The sequence below is a fragment of the Camelus dromedarius genome, chromosome 2 (genome assembly GCF_036321535.1).
Source record: "Camelus dromedarius isolate mCamDro1 chromosome 2, mCamDro1.pat, whole genome shotgun sequence".
In the NCBI taxonomy this organism is placed as follows: Eukaryota; Metazoa; Chordata; class Mammalia; order Artiodactyla; family Camelidae; genus Camelus; species Camelus dromedarius.
The window spans coordinates 111,689,533-111,709,163 of NC_087437.1; the positions used below are offsets into that span (position 1 = coordinate 111,689,533).

Sequence of the window (19,631 nt, forward strand, 5' to 3'; positions counted from 1 at the left end):
TGGCCTGGAATGTGGGCCTGGTGTCGTCACAGCTTCCAGCCTCTCATGAGATGCTGGAAATCCAATTTTTTTTTTTAATGTGAAAATTTCTGACTTTTAAAACACTGTGTGAGCCAAATAAAACATGCCTACAGGCTACATCCGGTCCCCGGGCTGCCAGTGTGTGCTCTCTGCTCTGTGTTCCTAGTTATTACTGCAGCTCGGCCTCAGGCTTTGAAGAAGGAGAAAGGGCTGTTTATTTTTAACCCTGGAGCCTGACATGAGCTTGATAGGATGATTGCCTAAAAGCCAAGGGAGTTGGCTCCTGAAAGCCACCGTGAGCCTTTGAGGGGTGATATTTGTCCTTTTCCTCTTGTGTGTAAGCTAAAGTCTGGTGAAACCCCACATGCTCAGAGGTACCCCGCTGGGAGGACACGTGGTGAAGCTCTCAGTACAGAGTCAGGAAGAGGAGCGAAGTGTGGCTTCAGCCCTCAGGCACCAGCTGTGAGCGAACATTTCCAGTTCTTCCTAAAAGATGACTGTTATCACGGTTGTTGTGGATCTGCACAAGCACTGTAATGATATTGACTAGAAATAAGAAAAAGATTCAGCCACAAATGTTACCCATCAAATGAAAAGACTTTTCTTTTCAAGAGCTCCTCCAAGTCCCAGTGTGTGAGCAGAGAACAGTGTTTACATAATGGCAATTCTAAAGCAGATACATTTGAATTCTGTTCTCAAATTTAACTTCGTATCATGCGTGGTTTTCCAAGAGGCCAACAAAATCCTAACAATGTCAATTACTCACTTTAAAGGGATGCAGTGTATAATTTACTTAATCATTCCCTAGTGGCTAGATTATTCTATTGTTCCTGATTTTTAAAATTAAAAAAAAAAATTTTTAGTTTTATTGAAATTTGGTTGAGTTATGTGTTAGTTGCTGACATACAGCATAGTGATTCAGTTATACATACACACACATATATATATATATTCTTTTTCATTATAGGTTATCACAAGATACTGAATGTAGTTCCCTGTGCTCTACATTAGGACTTTGTTGTTTATCTATTTTATAGACAGTAGTTTGTATCTGCTAATCCCAAACTCTTAATTTATCCCTCTCTCCCTCCCTCTTTCCCCTTTGCTAGCCATAAATTTGTTTTCTATGTCTCTAAGTCTCTTTCTGTTTTGTAAATAAGCTCATTTGTATAAATTTTTTTTAGATTTCACATATGAGTGATATTGTATGATATTTGTCTTACTCTGTCTGACTTGCTTCACTTAGTATAATAATCCTTAGGTCCATCCATGTTGCTGTAAATGGCCTTATTTCATTCCTTTTTTTTGGCTGAGTAGTATCCCATTGTCTATATATATACCACAACTTCTTTATCTAGTCGTCCGTCCATGGACATTTAGGCTGCTTCCATGTCTTGGCTGTTGTAAATAGTGCTGCTATGAACATCGGGGTGCATGTATATTGTCAAATTAGAGTTTTCTCTCAACATATACCCAGGAGTGGGATTGCTGGATTATCTGGTAAGTCTATTTTTAGTTTTTTAAGGAACCTCCGTACTACTTTCCATAGCGGCTGCACTAAATTACATTCCCACCCACAGTGTAGGAGGGTGCCCTTTTCTCCACACCCGCTGCAGTATTTATTGTTTGTGGACTTTTGAATGACGGCCATTCTGACTGGTGTGAGGCGGTACCTCAGTGTAGTTTTGATTTGCATCTCTCTGCTAATTAGTGATCTTGAGCATCCTTTCATGTGCCTGTTGGCTGTCTGTATGTCTTCTTTAGAGAAATGTCTATTTAGGTCTTCTGTCCATTTTTTTAATTGGGTTGTTTGTTTTCATTGTTCCTGATTTTCAAATATCATAAACAATGTATAATGAACTTGTGCTTATAGCTCTTTCTTCCTTCTGGATTATTTCCTTGGGATAAATTCCCAGAAGTTTTATACCAAAAGAGGGCATGTGTACAGTCTTCATCTGTACCGCCAGAGGCCTTTCCAAAACCTTTTCATACCAATTTATATGTGTAAACATCCGCATGGAGCTGCAGGTCTCCCTGCAAACTTGGCAACATTGTGTATTATTTTTACTTCACGTTTCCAAGTTAATAGGTCTAAAATGGTCTTTCTATATATTTTTAGTTGCTTTTTTTTTTATTATCAATGACTTTGAGCATTTCCCCATGTTTTTGTGGTTATTATATTTGTGATTATGCACATTGTATCTCTAGCCCTTGTCCTTTTTTTATTGTTGTTGAGGTCTTAATTTTTTTCATAAACTTGTATGAGCTTGCAGCAGAGTGGAGACATTAGCCCTTTACATACTTTTTCTGCTGTAAGTGTCCTAACCCCACCCTGTGTTTTTTCTGAACTCGTAGTCGTAGTCTGGGTTTGTTATAAAGGGCTGGTTGCTTCTGTGTACTTCATAGGATAAGTTCAGGAGGAAGGCCTGAGTGGTGGTGGTGAGAGAGACGCTGCTGTGGAAGTCGGGGCATGTGCCTGGGGCTCGCAAGTCATGGTATGACACCATCATGCTCCCACAAGCATCCTCAGGGCTGCCCGAGGCCTGGCTGTCAGCACCTCCCCTAGTGGGACCCAAGCTCCTATTGGACTTTCCCAGGGACATAAGGGTGTTCACGCTTCCTCAGCAAGGCCCCCCTCTCCGAGTCTGGGCCTGGAGGAGGGTGGGCAGAGCCTCCATGTACCATGCGTGATGCTCTAAGCTGGCCCCGTCTGGAATGCATCAGGGCAGGCACAGCCATGGTCAGGCGCTGGTCACATGCCACACCCTGGACTTGAACAGTGCTTCCCAGCCTTCCCACGTCATCACACACAGGAAATTATATCTGTGTGGTACAGGGAGGGGGGCACTGCCCAGTGCCAAAGTCAAGAGCCCGAGGGAAGCCTGGAGCAGGAACACTCAGCGTGCCTGTGTGCGTCCACCATTGAAGCTGGGGAGCTCTGCCCTGAAGATGCGCTTGGCCTCGGGGGACAGAGGTTACGGGTGCTGGGCTTGTCTCTAAGGCCGTTAGACTTTCACCAACAGTCTCCTCAGGGTCCTCCCAACCCAAGCCCACTGCCCAGTCCCAAAGCTACTTCCATACTTTTAGGGTTTTTTTTACCCTGACAACCCACTTCCACATTTCAAAATGTGTATTTGTTTTCTATTGCTATGTAATGAAATACTCCCAAATTTAATGGCTTAAAACACAAATGAACATGTATTACCTCACAGTTTCTGTGGCGTAGGGCTCCTGGGGGTAGCCTAGCTGGGAAGTTCTTGCTTGGGGTCTCGTGGGGTCTTGTGAAGTTGCAGCTCAGACGTCGTCTTGGGCTGCGGTCATCTGAGGGCTGGACGTCCAAGGTGACTCACTCCTGTGGCGGCCAAGCGGGTGCTGGTTGTCAGTGGGAGGCCTTGGTTCTCCCCACCGGGGCCTCTTGAGTGTCCTCGCGACACAGCAGCTGGCCTCTCCCAGGGCCTGTGAGGTGGAAGAATAAAAGGAAGCCACACACCTTCCCTTCCACCAGACTCTGGGTCACACCGACCAGCTCATTTGTTGAGGGAGGAGGCTACACAGGATGTGAATTCCAGGAAGTGGAGACCATCAGAGGCGGTCTTGGGGCTGTTCAGGGCTGAATTGTGTCCCGCCTAAAATTCCTTTGTTGAAGTCCTAACCCCTAGTACCTCAGAATGTTTGGGGGAGATGGGGCCTTTAAAGCGGTGACTCAGTTAAGTTGAGGTCGTATGGGAGGGCCCTAACCCAGCATGACTGCAGTCCTTACAAGAAGAGGGAAGGAGGACACAGACACCTGTGGAGGGAAGACCCCGCAAGGACACAGGGAGAGGTCGGCCATTTGCAAGCTAAGGACAGATGCCTCAGAAGGAGCCAACCCTCCTCATATGTTGGACGTCCAGCCTCCAGAACTGAAAGGAAACAAAATTCTGTCTTTTAAGTCACCCAGTTTGTGGTCCTTGTTACCACAGCCCTTGGGATATGAAGGCTGACCATCAGCGCTGTCAAGCCAAAGAGAAGACCAGCAAGGCTGGTGACCGCTCTGGCTGCCAAGGAGCAACCAGATCCATCAGAACTTACGCCTCATCTAGTGGAAGAGAAAGAAACTGAAAGAAAGGTATGAAAATAATGGATGGCATCGATTCCAGATAAGCACCAGCGAAACAGCATCCTAGCACGAGAGGGGAGTGAGCCTTGCCACAGACCTGGGCGTGAACTTCGGAAAGCCGGCCTTCAGGAAGGTCCCTTGGGGGGGCGTCCACCATGGCACGTCATTTCCTGCTGCAGATACATTTTCTGGGTGGGCTCCAGGGGTTCTATTTCCTTAATAAGAGAGTGAGAAAACCACATGATGCACCTCAAAGGCTGGGCTGAGGCCGCCCCAAGGCCAAGTGTGGGCAGGCCTGGACTTTTCAGCTCAAGATCAAGGTGCCAGGGGCTCCCACTGCCAAGGCAGACTCTCTTAAGAGCAACCAACCTAATTATCTAAATAAACACAGGTTGTAAAGAGCGATTAACTTCAGTTTCAGTGTTAAACGGTCGCCAAAAAAATACAAATTAAATGGTTGAGTATCTTGTTATCACATGTATTGGGGTGGAGGGTAGTTTGCCAGGAAGAGAGGATGCAAACAAAATCAGTCTGGGAGGGAAATAACCATTTAAAAAAAAAAAAAAAAGAAAAGCAAAGAATCCTGCCAGTGGTTCAGAGCTCAGCGTCAACAAGGAAATGGTCATACCCGCGTGGGGCCTGAATTACCTCGGGCCTCTTCCTGAAAACACACTGTGGATTCTTTCACCAAGATAAATTCTTTCACTCCCAGGGTAACTATGAGTGCAAAAGCTTGCCTCTGTAAATCACACTAGTCACAAGACCTCCTGGGTCCAAGAGGATTGTGATCTTATAAATGGGAGTCTTTTTGGCCCCCGCTTCCTCTGTTAGCCTTAAAGAATATGATCAGGCACACCTCCTAAGAAAATATTAAGTTTCTAGGACTTACACACAATTCCGCAGGAGCACCCGTTGGTACAAGTTTTCTGCATAACAGTTTGGCAGCGTGTATCCAAAGCCTTAATATTTTGAATACCTGTTGACAAAGCGATCGACTTCCAAGAATTGGAAACTACCACATGTGTATGCAAATACCTGGCTCTAAGGATGTTCCACGTAGAATTCTTTATAATAACAAACAACAGAAATCATCTGAATGTCTACCAAGAACATACTGCCGGTAGATCTGGTATATCTACACCATGAGAAACTGCGCAGCTCTTTAAAATGATGCTTATATTAAAATTTTTACAAATATGTTAAGAATGGAAAAAAGTAGCTTACAAAGTAATATGTGTATAATCCCATTTACACGTAGAAAAGTGACTAGAAGGATGTTCTTTGAAGATTAACTGTTTCCTCCTTAATAGTGAGATTTGCTGGGGATTTTTAATTTCCTGGTTTTGGCATTATTTGTGATTTTCAAGTTTTTTAACTACAAACATGTATTTATTTTGAAACAGGAAAAAAACAATAGTTTACAGAAAAAATTAAGTTTATCAGACTTCTAAGAGTAACTTCATAATTCAGACTGTTGCTTCTTCCCAGTGTAGGAAGTTTATACAGAAATCATACATCTCATTCTCAAATCTCTTGAGTTTTTAGGGTTTTTTTCAATGGATAAATGTGCTTAGCTAAGAACCCCAAATAATAATGAGACTCCTGAAGACAAAAAAAAAATATCCACAATCAACTCTGTGCCTCTGAAAGCAATAAAAAAAAAAAAAAAACAGGAAGAAAATTCAAAGAATATCTCTTTACTTCTAGATAAACGTCACGGTTTCTGGGGCAAGTTGAGTTCTACAAAAGAACAGTTTATTATTACATTTGCAGAAAAATTTACATTTCTGAAAAAATCGCCTCAGAGACCCTCATATTCAAAAGCTGTCGTCTCTCCAGACATGAATTTTATCTTTCTTTGTAAGAAGTTCATTGTGTACGCTTTCATTTCAAAGCAGTGTAAACTCGTAAAAGCTTGGGAAGTATCTTAAAATCTATAGAGAAAAAAATCCCCCATCTCTTTCCCATCAACCAAACACATGCCCTGCTACCATCCTGGCGATTCTCCTTCCATTTTTATTTTTATTTCTTTTCCTATTCCCAGGTTCAGCTTTAATATTTAGGTCTGCTCATACCAAACTATATATGCTTGTTTTGACTTAACAGGATTCAAAGAAGGCATGTAATTTAGACTATCAGTTATCTAAGTCCCAAAGGCCTTTTTCAGAAGTACCACTTTCCCATCTAACGTAAGTGGCCCGATGTCAGTAATGGTAACTGACGTACATTGGGTGCTGGCATTGGACCCTTTAAATGTAGCATTTATTCAGTAGTCATGCCAACCAAGGAGTCATCTCCTCAGATCTTCATGATCCAACCGAGGAAACTGGCTTAGCAAGGGGAATGACACGTCCACTGCTCCATCCTCCTCACAGCTGCCACGGGCAGAGGGTCTTCTGGAATCTTAACCACAGGAGGTGTTTCATTCAAGCTGAGAACCATTCATGTTTATGCGGGCTTTGACTTCTGCAGTGGCTTTGTACGAACCTCACAGAAAGACAGTGACAAAGGCATTCCTCATGCTACATGGAAGAGTCTGAATGTATTGAACAGATACCAGGTGCTGGGCAAACCGCAGAGAAGAGCGTGCCCCCTTGCCCTCTGGGGGCTCTCGGTCCAATGAGAGATCCAGGCACAAAAAACAGCTAACATAACACAGCACACCATAAGCACCACAACTGCCCGTGGCCGGCATCCGCTCCGTGCAGCAGCCCTCTCCCCGGGGGATGTCCCCCTCTGGGTTCTGGAAACCACGGCCCTTGCCACTCAGGCTTGGGAGTGCTAGCATCTCTCTGCCCTTCTTTGCCCCAGGGTCCCGCACCATCCTGCAAGGCATTCACATCCCATCCACACTTCTGTAAAGCCTCCTCATCAAGCCCACTTTAGAGTGTCTGATTTAAGCCATGGGTGGTCTGCTGGGACCCGGACAATGCCCACTGCTCTTTCTGACACTCTTTACTCTTCACAGAGACGTATTTGATGCTTCTGGCACCTAAAACATTTCCTTCCATCTTCATTGGCTGCTTGACTTGCTCCGTCCTCTTTCCTTTCATTCATGAGGACCTGCCAAATTAGGTTCAGCAGGATGCATCCTTTGGACTGGTGTATTCAGGAGCAGTCAGAGTAACGATGGGTCTATTCCAAGCCAGAGCGAATTGCCCAGAAGAGCTGACCTGGGGACAACAGAAGGATGACAGCTTCCTGAGGCCCCTCGAGGCAGCTTTTCTCAGCATAGGTTTGAACTCACAGGTCAGCCCCCCACCCCCAACACACACACAGATTCTAAAGCCAGATATATGGCATGTTTGCATTAGGTGGTGTCCATGTCAGTCCACTAATTTATACATTATTTAGGTGCCTACTGTATGCCCAGCACTCCAGTGATCAGGTATTAAGGAACTGCACTTAGCAAAATAAAACAGAACTGTCATGAATACATTCAATTCAGATCAAGTGTTTTTATAGTACTGTTTCTCACCATTTGCCTGTTTAGATATGTGTGTGTGTGTATATATATATATATAAAACATTTATACATTTAGATTTGTAACAAAATGTATACATATATTTATACAGACATATACATATATATATGCATGGTACATTTATACATGCTCCATATAATTATATATATGAATATATATACACATTATATAGACAAAAAGATATCATTTATATATATACTTAATTCTTTTTCTTCAGAACATCCTTTCCAACTTTTTAGTGTTTAGCCACCGATCCTTCCTTTCAGCTGGACCTTTTCACAGATTTCCAGTTAATATAAGAGATAAAGGTGGAGTGTCCCCTAGAAGTGAGCTTCCCACCTTGCTCTGGCTACGCGTCCCTGAGGTGCCTCCTCAGGAAACAGGGTTCCCTGGAACACAGTTTGAGTACCAGTGCTCTCGGAAGAGGAACTACCCATCAAGGGCTGGTCGGGTCAGATGCTGTGCTCCCCTGTTTGACTCACATGTTTAGCCCTGGTCTCCATGCGCAGCCTGTTAAGTTACCTGGGCCATGAACTCATCTCTTTCTTAGAGGCTCTTGCTTCTCTTTTTCTGACCCTTTTTTCTAGGGGACTCATCAGTCTATGGTTTTGGCCCCCAATCTATTTCTGTGAAAGCATCCTTGATCCTCATTCCCCTTCTGCTGGGCCCCCTGAGCATCTCCTGACCCATTGTCACCCCCCACGTGTGCCTCTGTCCATAAGCAGCCAACCACAGGGCCCCTGCCACCTCCAGACCCGCTGAATTCCCACTCACCCCTCAGCGAGGGGCTGGCTCTTGCCCTCCTTGGTGATCTTTTTACTCTACTAACCTTACTGGTCGCACCTCCTCCCTTCCAGATCCATCCAGAGTACGTTTTCCCGTGGCCCATTCTGAAACCATGACTTATGGATACATGCTTTGTCCCGTTGTTGACTTTCTCCTCCCCTAAGCTGCCTCCTCCTTGGTTTCCTCCAGCTGGGCCGCATCTTTGACATGTGCCAATCATTCTTGCATACCTGACACCTGCCTTTTTTCCTCACACTCACTTATACCTTAATCACTTATACTGTCCATTAGGAAACGCCTCTGCCTTCTTGAGCTGACTCTCAGGGTCCAGAGCCCCTCATTTCTTCATCGCCATAGCCCACCCTTGTACCATCTGTCTCCTACCAAATAGTTTGAGCCCATGATTCCCCCAGTATGTTTTCCTGGGCTTGCCTAAGTAGAACACTCATATTTAAGGGCACATATTTAATGTCAACCAGGCAGGGATCTAGGGCCCACACTTCCCCCAGACACTGAGGCTTTGGGCAAGTTACCCATCCTGCTAAGCATTAGTCAAGGTACTTAGCACTAGCTGTCATCACAAACAACTCAGTGCTTAACCCGGTGAAGATTTATTTCTTGCTCACATCACTGTCCTTGGAGTGTGGGTGGTTCTTCTGGGTGACTCTCCAGGCAGTGACTCGGATCCAGGCTTCTCCCACCTCATGGGGCTTCAGCATGAACAGGGAAGGAACGTCACCAGAGTTGCACTTTTAGAAGTTGACTCTAGCAGCATCGTTTGAATTGACAGCTTAAGGAGACTAAAGGGAGAAAGAACGGATGTGGAACTGCTGTTCTGTTCACCTAACTTCCTCTCTCTTTCCCTTTGTTCAAATTTTTACCAGATGTTACTGCTTTCTCTGTGCCTCTGTGAGACATTTCTGGCTCAATATGCCAACAAATAAATAGTTTTATTTTTATTTCCTTTGGCATTGTTATTACCTGACTCTGCCTCCACCGTCTCTGGTCCCCACTTTGTCTAAAAGATTTCTGAGAGAAAGGTCTTCTTGAAAAAGGCTTTAATAGTCCATTTTTAAATTTTAAATTATCTAATACAATTGATATACACAAAACAATATATATAACACTTATGCAAGTTGTAAAGCACAATAATATCATGTTTTACACCACAAACAACTAGAAGCCTACAGATAACTTGCCTCTACTCCGCTGCACCAGCCCCCGTCCCGCCAAGTGGCAACAGTTATTTTGAGATTTGTGTTTATTTCTTCCCCTTTGTCACACCTGTTTTATTTCATAAGTATGTATGTTACATACTTTTTTTTAAGTCTTTGTTTCTTTCTTTTTTTGTCTGATACTGATGGTGTCTAACTGCATGTCATTTTCTGGGACTAGCCTTTTTCAGTTAACATTGTTTCATCCATACTGTGTGTGTGTAACTATGGTCCAATCATTTGCGCTGATGAATGACATTGCATACTTTTTTCATTCTCATAACGATGGATATTTGGGCTGTTTCCAGGTTTTTGCTGGTAAGCACTGTGCTGCCCTGAACACTCTTGTGTATGTTTCCTTGTGAGCATGCGTGTCACACTTCCTCTCAGGTACAGGTCTGCAGCCCCTTATCACAATTCTGAAAGTCCAAAACTCTGAAAAAAACAAGAATTTTTTTTAAAATTCATGTGGCAGAGAAACCTGATGGAACCAGGATGAATGTGAGGTTTTCGTTGGTCCTCACTGATCTCACTTAACGTGCATACTTGTGTATTTCACGGGAGAGATAACAGTGTATTTGACTATGGGCCGCTGCCCCGTGTGTAGGATTACCTCCCTAAAATCAGAAGAATTGTAAATCCTGAAGGGTTTCAGGAAAGGCACATGGTGGTCTCTTAGGAGTCAATCTGCTGAGTCTTAGGATATAAAAATGTTCAAATTTAAAGATGCCCGTGTATGGCCAGGGACACAACCACCAGCCACGTTCAAGAGTTTCCAGTGAGTTGCATCTGGCACTGTCAGGCTCTTCATTTTTGCCCATCTGGAAGGCATAAAGTGCCATCACTGTGGTCTTAACATGCATTTTTCTGATTACTAATAAGATTAAGTGTTTTCATACATGTGTCAGATGTTTCCTCTTCTGCGAACTGCCCGCTTATAATTTTTGGCCATTTAAAAAAATTGGATTATCTATTTTGCATTTGTTTGTAGAAGCACTGAATCTTTTGATTGAAAACATCTTTCCCTTTGTGGCTTATGTCTTTTTTTTTTTCTTACCATCTCTAATTTTTTTCTTCCAGCTTTATCGAGGTATAATTTATATACATTGCTGTATCAGTTTAAGGTGTACAGAATAATGGTTTGACTTACATGCATCATGAAATGATTGTCATAATAAGTGAACAGCTATCATCCCATATAGACACAAAATGAAAGAAATAGAAAAAAATTTTTGTGTGTGACGAGAACTCTTAGGATTTACTCTTTTAACAACTTTCATATATAACATACAACAGAGTTAATTATATTTATCATGTTGTACATTACATCCCTGGGACTTATTTATCTTATAACTGGAAGTTTGTAGCTTTACTGCCTTCATCCCGTTCCCCCCCACCCCAATCCCCTGCCTCTGGTCATCGTGGTTTGTCTTTTACTTTCTTTATGAAGTATTTCAATGAACAGTAGTTCTTAATTTTAACACAATCAAACGTATCAGTATTCTTTTTTTTTTTTTAGTTAGTGCTTTTGTATTTTATTTATGAAATCTTTTCTTATCTCAAGATCAGAAAACTGTTATCCTATTTTTTTTCTTAAAGTTTTGCTTTTCACATGGAGATCTTCAGTCCATCCGGAATTGATCTTTGTATGGCGATGCAATCCTGCTTTTTCCCTCTGGATAACCAGATGTGCCATCAATGCATATACGTCACCCTCCCTTTACTGCCCACCTCTCTGCCACGCCACCCTCATCCATACCACAGTCCCACACACACCCAGCTCAATCTCTAGGTCCTCTCTTTCGGTCCATCAGTTATATCTGTATCCTGGGGCACTGCACTGTCTTAACGTCTACAGACTCATGACAAGTCTTAGTATCTGGGGAGGCACGTGCCCTCACCTCATTTGTCTTCCGCAGAAGAGTCCTGACTCTTCTTGGCCTTTTTTTCTGTATAAATATTAGAATCAGCTTGTATTCCATGAATAACCGGTGGGGATTTGGGTTGGAATTAAGTTGGGTCTCTCTGGATCCATCTGGGAAGAACTGGTATCTGCATGATGTTGACCCTTTCCCTGAATACCGCTTGAGTGTCCTCCTCCATCCATCCCATTTTCTTCATTCATCTGCAAAGCCTCTCCTCTTCCACCACATTCTTAATTCCCTCATCCTTTCTCCTTCCCCTTTATTAATAAGAGCTAACACTTACTGCATGTTTGCTGTGTGCCAGGCAGTGTTCTAAGCACTTTATGAAAAATTCATTTAAGCTTCACAATTAAGCCAGGGTATTTAAAAATACAATTTTTTAAAAAAATTGTGGTTGAAACAACTTAAACAATTTACCATCATTTCTGTGTGTACCGTTCAGTGATATGAAGTGTGGTCACATTGTACCACCAATCTCCAAAACTCTTTCCATATTTTAAAACTGAAACTCTGTACCCATTAATCAATAACCCCCATTCCCCTTTCTCTCCTGCCCCCAGCAGCCCCCATTCTACTTTTTGTGTCTATGAATTTGACTCTTGTAGCTACCTCATATAATCATATAGGTAATCATATAGTATTTGTCCTTTTGTGACTGGCTTGTTTCAGCAGGCATAATATCCTTAAGATTCATCTACATTGTAACGTATTCCAGAATTTCCTTCCTGTTTAATGCTGAATAATATTCCATTGCATGTACAGACCACATCTTGTGTGTCTGTCCACCCACGTCTTGTCTATTGTGAATAATGCTGCCAGGAGCACGGGGGTGAAGCCGTGGTGTTTCTCTTGCTTCTGGTCCCATTTGAGTCCTTCTCGCACCCCACTCACACTGGTTGTCATGCACCCCCTGTACCCTACTGCTGATTTACCCCCTCCCCCCTCTCCCTGAGTAATCTATTTCAAGACTTTCTTCCTCTGGGCAGTATTCAAACACCTGGTGATAAGGGCATCAGAAGCAGGTCTCCAGAGCCTGGGTGGAGATTCAGAAGGGATGGAGGTTGGAACCTTACCTTCGTTCTTTTCTTCTGTAATTCTTTGACTATTTATTGAGCATTAGGCCTCATATAAGGTGCCGGAACAAGAGGTCCCCATCTAGTCTGGAGGCAGAAAAAGGAGCAGATAAGTGGAGCTGTGAGATACAAGCCATACAAGGATCCGTAGAAACAAAGAGAAGAAAACTGCGAGCTGCAGCCCAAGGGGTGGGAGTGATGGAGAAGGGACCATGGGGTGTTGCAAGCAGGCAAGAGGGCACACACAAAGGTTCAGAGACCTGGAGGTTCACAGCATGGCTCTCTGGACACGCAGGGCTCTGCAGGCTGGGGACATGGGCTGGGACGGAAGAACGGCAGCCAGGGGAGAGGAAGTGAGTCACATCGGGGTTTCTGTGCATGATTCTTAGGAGCTGAACTTGATCTTATGGGTCAGGTGAGTGGGAGCCAGATCTTAAGCTGGGGAATGATATGACTGGAAAGAGCATTCTGAGGGCAAAGGGGAGGAGCAGTGGGAGAGGAAGAAAATGAGGGAGGGAGACATCCTGTAAAAGTGACAGGGTTGCAGCTGAGGCTCTGGCTGGGGACTGAGAAGGGATGATTCAGACTGAGGAGGAATGAGCGTCAGACCGGGAGGATGCTCGGAGAAGGAGGGAGCCGGGGCTGCTGGCTGGGCTCCCAGGGGATGTGGTGGCCGTCACGGAGAGCTGGATGTGGGAGAAGAGTAGGCTTTGGTTGGGCTGCCTGGGTGTCCAGGGTGGGGCGGGTGGAGGATGTGAGGAATGAGGTCTAGACATGAGGGCGGAGAGGCTCCTGGAAGATAGTAAAGGCAAAACCCATGACAGGAGCTGAAAAGAGCAGCCCAGTTCAAGGCTCTCTGACAGTCCAGGTGGAGGTGGGCCCAGAGAGAATGTGCAGGTGGAGAGCAAGAGCCCAGGCTCCGGAAGGAGCTCACGTTGGGCGGGACGGGGTGAAGCAGTCAGAGACAAATGGGGGAGACGGGTACCAGGCAGCCAGGGTCAGGGTGCAGAACCGTCCAACAAGAGTGTTCCAGAGACGGGCAGGATTAGGACCAGCTCCGCCTCTTGGCTAGGGCAGCAGCAGGTCCCTGTGACCTGAGGGAAGGAGTCCGTGCCAGGGTGTGTGTTGGATAGAGGCCCATGGAGGGATGGCTGGGACATAGGTAGGGAAGATGCCGTGGAGGTGGGGGCCAAGAGGACCCTTCCAGACCTGACAGTGAAGGAAAGAGATAAGGCTGGAGAGAGCTTCTGGGGTAGAGGGAGCGCAGGGTTTTGTTTTTAGCAACTAGAGGAGTTTGTCATCTGTAAGACGTGAGCAGACAGCGCAAGAGAAGTCCTGTGGCTGCGGCCCCCGCCGCTGGGCCCTGCGCTTTTCCTGAGACAGGCTTCCTGGCTCTGCAGGCACGAACCTCCCATGGGCATCTCCTGATCTGAAAATGCTCTTTAATGACCCCTCCCTTCTGAAATGCAGACTAGTTTTTGGTTTTGTTCTGTTTTAATGAATTTACTGACTCATCCTCCAAACTGCCTCCTCTGACTGATTTCCGCTGTCCCTGGCAACGGCGCCACCATCCCCTTCGTGCCCAGGCTGAAGATCTGAATCATCCTCGATGGGGCCCTCACCCACTCCAACCTCCACTGGAGGCCAGGAGGGTAGAGCTCGGAGGGTAGAGCTCAGAGGTTAACGGGTTCAACCTGTGGCCTAGGGAGCCTTGCTGCTGTGCTCACGTCCAGACCATGCTGTCTTCTAATTCTCTAGCTGTATGAGGTCATGTCACCTCTCTGGGTCTGCATCCTCATCCACAAAATTGATGTTTTATATACACATATACACACAGTATCTCTACATATATGTCTATAAGCACATGTAATATAAGGAACCTATTCTGTCTTAAATCACATTATAGATTATACAACTTATATAATGGTATGTAGTATTCCATATATATTCTATATATGATATAAAATAAACAATCTATCTCATAAGGTTGTTGGAACATTAAATCAGTTAACATACAAGGGCTGAGGACAGAGCCTGGCATAATGTTAACTGTCATTCTCAGTGAACTGAAGTTTGCAAATTCTCTAAAATTTCTCCTTCTGCTCTTTAAGTCCTTAGCTTTTCCCAGTGTATATTATTAAAATCACTTCCTAATTGGTCTCCTTGCCTTTGGTTCCTTTTTTCCCCCAGGGCATCTCATATTGTCCCCAAAGGACAGTAGCATCAGGGCATTTTAGGCTCCCATTTGCTGGCAGAATAATAAAATTCAATCTTTAGCTCAGCATTCAGAGATGTCTCGGTTTTGCTCCATTTTCCGTTTCCAGCTTATTCACTGTGTCTGCCCTGCCCACGCCTGCTGCTCCAGCTGACACTCAGCTGCTAGACTCCCGCTCAGTGCTTCTGGGCCCCTTGCCGTGGTGTTTATACCTCTCTCTTGCCTGCCTCTCCGTAGTGCACGCTCCTCCCCCACTCCTCCAAACCCCACTCCTCCATAAAGCTTGTCTTGACCAACCCGGTTCCCAGCAATCTCTCCTGCCTCTGACCCCAGCCCCTCTTGTCTGGACCACTCACTCCCTGTTTCACACTATTAGACAACGGGTCACACGTGTGGTTTTGTCTGTCCAGCCCTAGTCCTGCGAACGCAAGGCAGGCTTCTTCTGACTTGTTTTCCTGACAGTACAGAGCCGCATCCTCGGTACGTGTTCAATTAATATTTACCGATTGTGATGACGTTGTGCCAGGATGCTGAAAAACACAGCCTCGTGTTTATGAATCCTTTTACTCATCAGTTATTGCTGAGTTTCCACAGTGGACCAGCTACGGGACTAGGTGATGAACAAAATACAAATAGTCTCTGTCCTGGTGGAGCTTATCGGGTGAGGGATTCTCAGAATAAACCAATCAATAAAATGTTTCAAAGAGTGCTAAAGGACAGAAAAGAAATAAGAATCTTCATCAATGTTCTATGTATTTTATCTGTTCTATATGCGGGGCCAGTTACCTAACTGGCAGGGTAGGGGGGGTGTCCTAGTACAAAATGCAAATACAGAGCCCCTTGTTCAAAACTATATAAGGACTTCTAGACAATGACAGCAGAGTATTAGAGTAAGCTGATTAAGTCCTTCTAGCCAGCTCTGCCTGTGTGGAACTTAGCTTTAAGTTGGGTGCTTTAATGAGACAGAGCATAATCAGAGACACGATCTGAGGTGTGAAATCCAGCCCAGCATACTTACTTACAGAAAACACCCTCAGCTACGTGGTGGCGTTATGTGACTCTAACACAAAGTCCTCCGTGGTGTTTCTTGCCTCTCAGATTGCTTGTCTTACTCGGCTTTGCAAGTCTTATCCAGGAGGTGCTACGGGAAACAGAGGTGCAGAATCCTTGTCAACAATCACCATTTCAGAAGCCCCTGTCTGCCGGGAGTGAAAAAATACCTCACCGTCACCTACGCGTGCGGTAAGAACGCACCCTCCCTACTTCGTAATGGGGCGAGTGGCATTCCGCCGCCCGAGACTGAGCGGTACCAGGTCCGTGATGCCCTTAGACGTCCGGGGCTGCCCACGGGCTACGCTGGCTGGCTCGGCGTGCGCCTGCCCTGCACCGGCCGGCGCGGGTAACCCCTCGAGCCGCTTTCGTGATGGGGATCAGGGATTTCAGTTGTTCCCCATGAACGAAGAATTCCCAGTAAGCGCGGGCCATAAGCTTGTGTCAGTTAAGTCCCTGCGCTTTGTACACACCGCCCGTCACTAGTACAATTGGATGGTTTAGTGAAGCCCTCGGTTCGCCCTGCGGGGAAGAGGGTGGGGAGGAGAAATACACCCTTTACGAGCTGCTTCAGGACCTGGCCTCTTGGGAAGGCGGTGATCACATGAACAGAAGGTGTTTTCCGGCAACAAGCCATTGCACCCACCCCACCCCGGAAACCAGTTGTCCTCCATATTTAAGAGCCCTTCCTCCAATGCTTTATTCTTCTTTACGACATTCATGTCAGATAAGCAATAGAATTTCCTCTGGTCAAAACTGGTTTTAAAAGCACTTTTAGCAATCAGATTGGCAGCAAGCAGGGAGGGTAGGAAAAAACAGCAAATGGGATCAAATCCATGTCCCTGAGAAGAAGGATTTTAATCTGGGTTCTTAGGAGGCTGTAAGATTTATGGGTGTGCAATTTATGTGATGCAAGTTCACTGAGTATTGTTTGGCTGCAAGCTAAGCTTTCAGTCCTGTGTTTAGGCCCTAACATGACTAATTCTCTATGCTGCCAAGAGCCGTTTCATCTACAGACCCCCAGGGTCGAGCCAGCAGGTCAGATGCTTACCTACAACCATTAAATATGGCACGTGATGGCACAACTCTGTTCTCCCAGTATCTTCAAATAATAAAATGGAATTCCCAGTTCATTTGATTCCAATTTTATGAAGCTACCTTAAAAAAAATCAGGTATTAATTACTCTCTCAGGGTGCTGTGGATTTCTGGTTGGTAATCCTGACATGTGGACTGGTTTTTGGTTTTTTTTTAAATAAGTGTAGAAGCAAAGGGAGAGCCAAGGGCATCATAAGAAGAACCTGACGCCTGTGTAAACCAAATTGGGAGAGAGGAGAGGAGTGGGTGAGGAGGCAGGTAGCGTGGGGTGATACAGGAGGGCCAGGACTGGATCCGGCGGGGTCCTGGGAGGAGATGCCACTGCAGGGTTTAAGTCCGGGGGGTCACTCGGTAATGATGATCAGACTCTTAAAATACCACTCGGCTGTAGGGTGGACGATGGGCTGGAGTGGGGTGGAAGCGGAGACCAGTCAGACAGCAGCAGGCAGTGACTCAGACCGGAATGGTGCCGGAGGACGTGGTAAAAACTGGGTGGATTTGAGAGGCTTGGGGAAGTAGGAAGACATTCAAGATGCTAAAGACATCTGGCCAATTGTACAGATTGGGGTCCAAAGAAGGTGACAAGGGCAGGAAGGGTGTGTCCCTTGTCTTAACAGGGGGAAGAGGCTCTGGGAATGGGTGGAGGGAGGGCTTCGTGTTCCTATTGCAAGATTCTCAAAATAAGTGTGAGATGAGGTCACCAGCGCTGAGAACGGGGAGCGAGCGGGAGGGGTTTGAGGAGATGAGAGAAGACAGGAAGTAGGGGCTGTGAGGGCCGGAGGGCAGACTGACTTCAGAAAGATCAGCAGCAACGGCGCTGAGAGTGTTGAGGGCCTGGGGGAGCTTAGCAGTCAAAATGCTCCAGGACCCTAGTCTGCCTGGCCGTGGCTCCCTCCTTCAGGCCAGCTGCTCGAGATCCGGCCTGGAGAAGAGGGCCCCTCCAGGCTCACTGGTCAGCATGGGAGGGTCTGGATGAGTGTGGAGGATTGCAGAGGGAGGGAGTCCACTTAGGACAGGAGGCTGAGGTCAAAGACGGGACTTTGCATCTTGGTTTAAGATGTGGAACCATGGACAGTGCCCCTTTGTCATGGACCATCGCTGTGGTCCCCCAGGAGTTATTCCAAAGGGAGAGAGTGACTCTCACTAGGAGGTGACTTAGTGTCCAAACAGACTCCTTCTAATCACCTTCTAAGTGTTTGACATTTTACAAGTATTTCTCCCCTGACAGATGGCTCTTCACTGTGAAACCGGAATCATTAACAGAGGATTTGCAATGTCTGCATTATCTTTTAGATCACCAAATGGGCATTAAAGATTTTATACTTAAAAAAATTATTTCAGTTAATGTGGAAGTTGATACAAAAACAGAGGATGTCAGGAATTAATTTCTAAGCGAATCTGTCTTACTTGAGACTCTTTGGATACGAGTGAAAAACCAGTTTTAGCTGGTTTAAGCCAAAAGGTAATTCAGAGGCAGCCTAAGACCATCTTCAGAAGCTAGCGCAGGAAAGCAAGGTCTCAGGATGGGGCTGAAGCCAGAAACTCCAAGGGGGTGGCAGCCATCCCTCGCGTCTCTCTTCTCTGCTTCCTAGTCCTCTCTCTCTGTCTCTCTCCGTCTCTGTCTCTGTCTCTCTCCCTCCCCTGCAGACCGCCTTCCGCTGAGCCTGGGCTGGATGGCATACCGCTATCTGCACAGCCTAAGTGATTCCTATGTCAGATTTTTATGTTCTAACAATATGAAGACTGGCAGTCTGGCAACCTTAATCCGCAATTTCTAACAGAAAGATATTTAATTGGCTGAGCCGGGGTCAGGTAGCCCCCGCTGTGATCCACCTAGATCAGAGACTACATGATGTGATTATGAACATGGCTGTCAGAGAGGGGCCCAGGCAGCCCCCAACCCAAGTCAGGATGCTCTTACACAAAAGGTTCAGGGAAGATCCACCCCAAATAGAAATCTCTTCCAATGCCCTGCTTCTAACTGCAGTGTCCATCCAGGCTTTGCTGTCCTGCCCGGCAATCCTGGGTGCCTAGCCAGGAGACACCTCACCCCTTGGGTAGGGGGAGGGTGCATCAGTGGGCACTAGGGTTCCTGCCCTCATGGGCTGTAGGATTGAATGTGAATTTCAGGCCCTGGTGACTTGGGAGACCAGGAGGGCTTCCTAGGGGAGGTGCCGCCTGAGGGAAATGAGACCGGATGTGTAGGAGTCAGCAAGGTGAAGGGCAGGTGAAGGCTGGGAGGTGAGCGCAGGAGCAGGACTGGACGGACCTTGTGGGATGGGAGATTAACGCTTGGCTGGTGCATAAGGACAGGGAGGAGCCATTGGAGGGTTTTCTCAGGGGACAGAAGCAATTCGCATTTTAATAGGAACACTCTTCCCTATTTTATAGCTTCTTTTAATCCTACCTCTCCCTACCACACAGCTTTTAGGCTGGATGGAGAATTTCAGCATCTTTGTGTGCTCTCAGGGAATGTTTCGAGCTGTGGGCCTTTTGCTTTTAGAGCTGTAGGCAGGGTATCTTCATGTGGCCGAAGTCAAACCACTGGGAGCGCAGAGCACTTGGTCATTAACTGGTCAGGGAGCTGCCTCGCTCCAGCACTCTTCTTTAATGCATGGCTAGATAAAGTTTTCTCTCTCAGTTTTTTATCCAAGTTTCATTATTAGC

At 45.8% G+C, this 19,631-nt stretch overlaps 1 protein-coding gene across 4 annotated transcripts in view; it reads left to right on the forward strand.

Annotated features, from left to right (window-relative positions):
• Positions 1-19,631, forward strand: part of EVA1C (eva-1 homolog C) — an 81,230-nt gene that overhangs the window by 47,499 nt on the left and 14,100 nt on the right. For all 4 annotated transcript variants that reach the window (XM_031458820.2, XM_031458829.2, XM_031458839.2 and 1 more), the window contains one exon: positions 15,917-16,060. In XM_031458820.2, the coding sequence (XP_031314680.1) occupies positions 15,917-16,060 (144 nt within the window). The remainder of the gene's footprint in view (positions 1-15,916; positions 16,061-19,631) is intronic.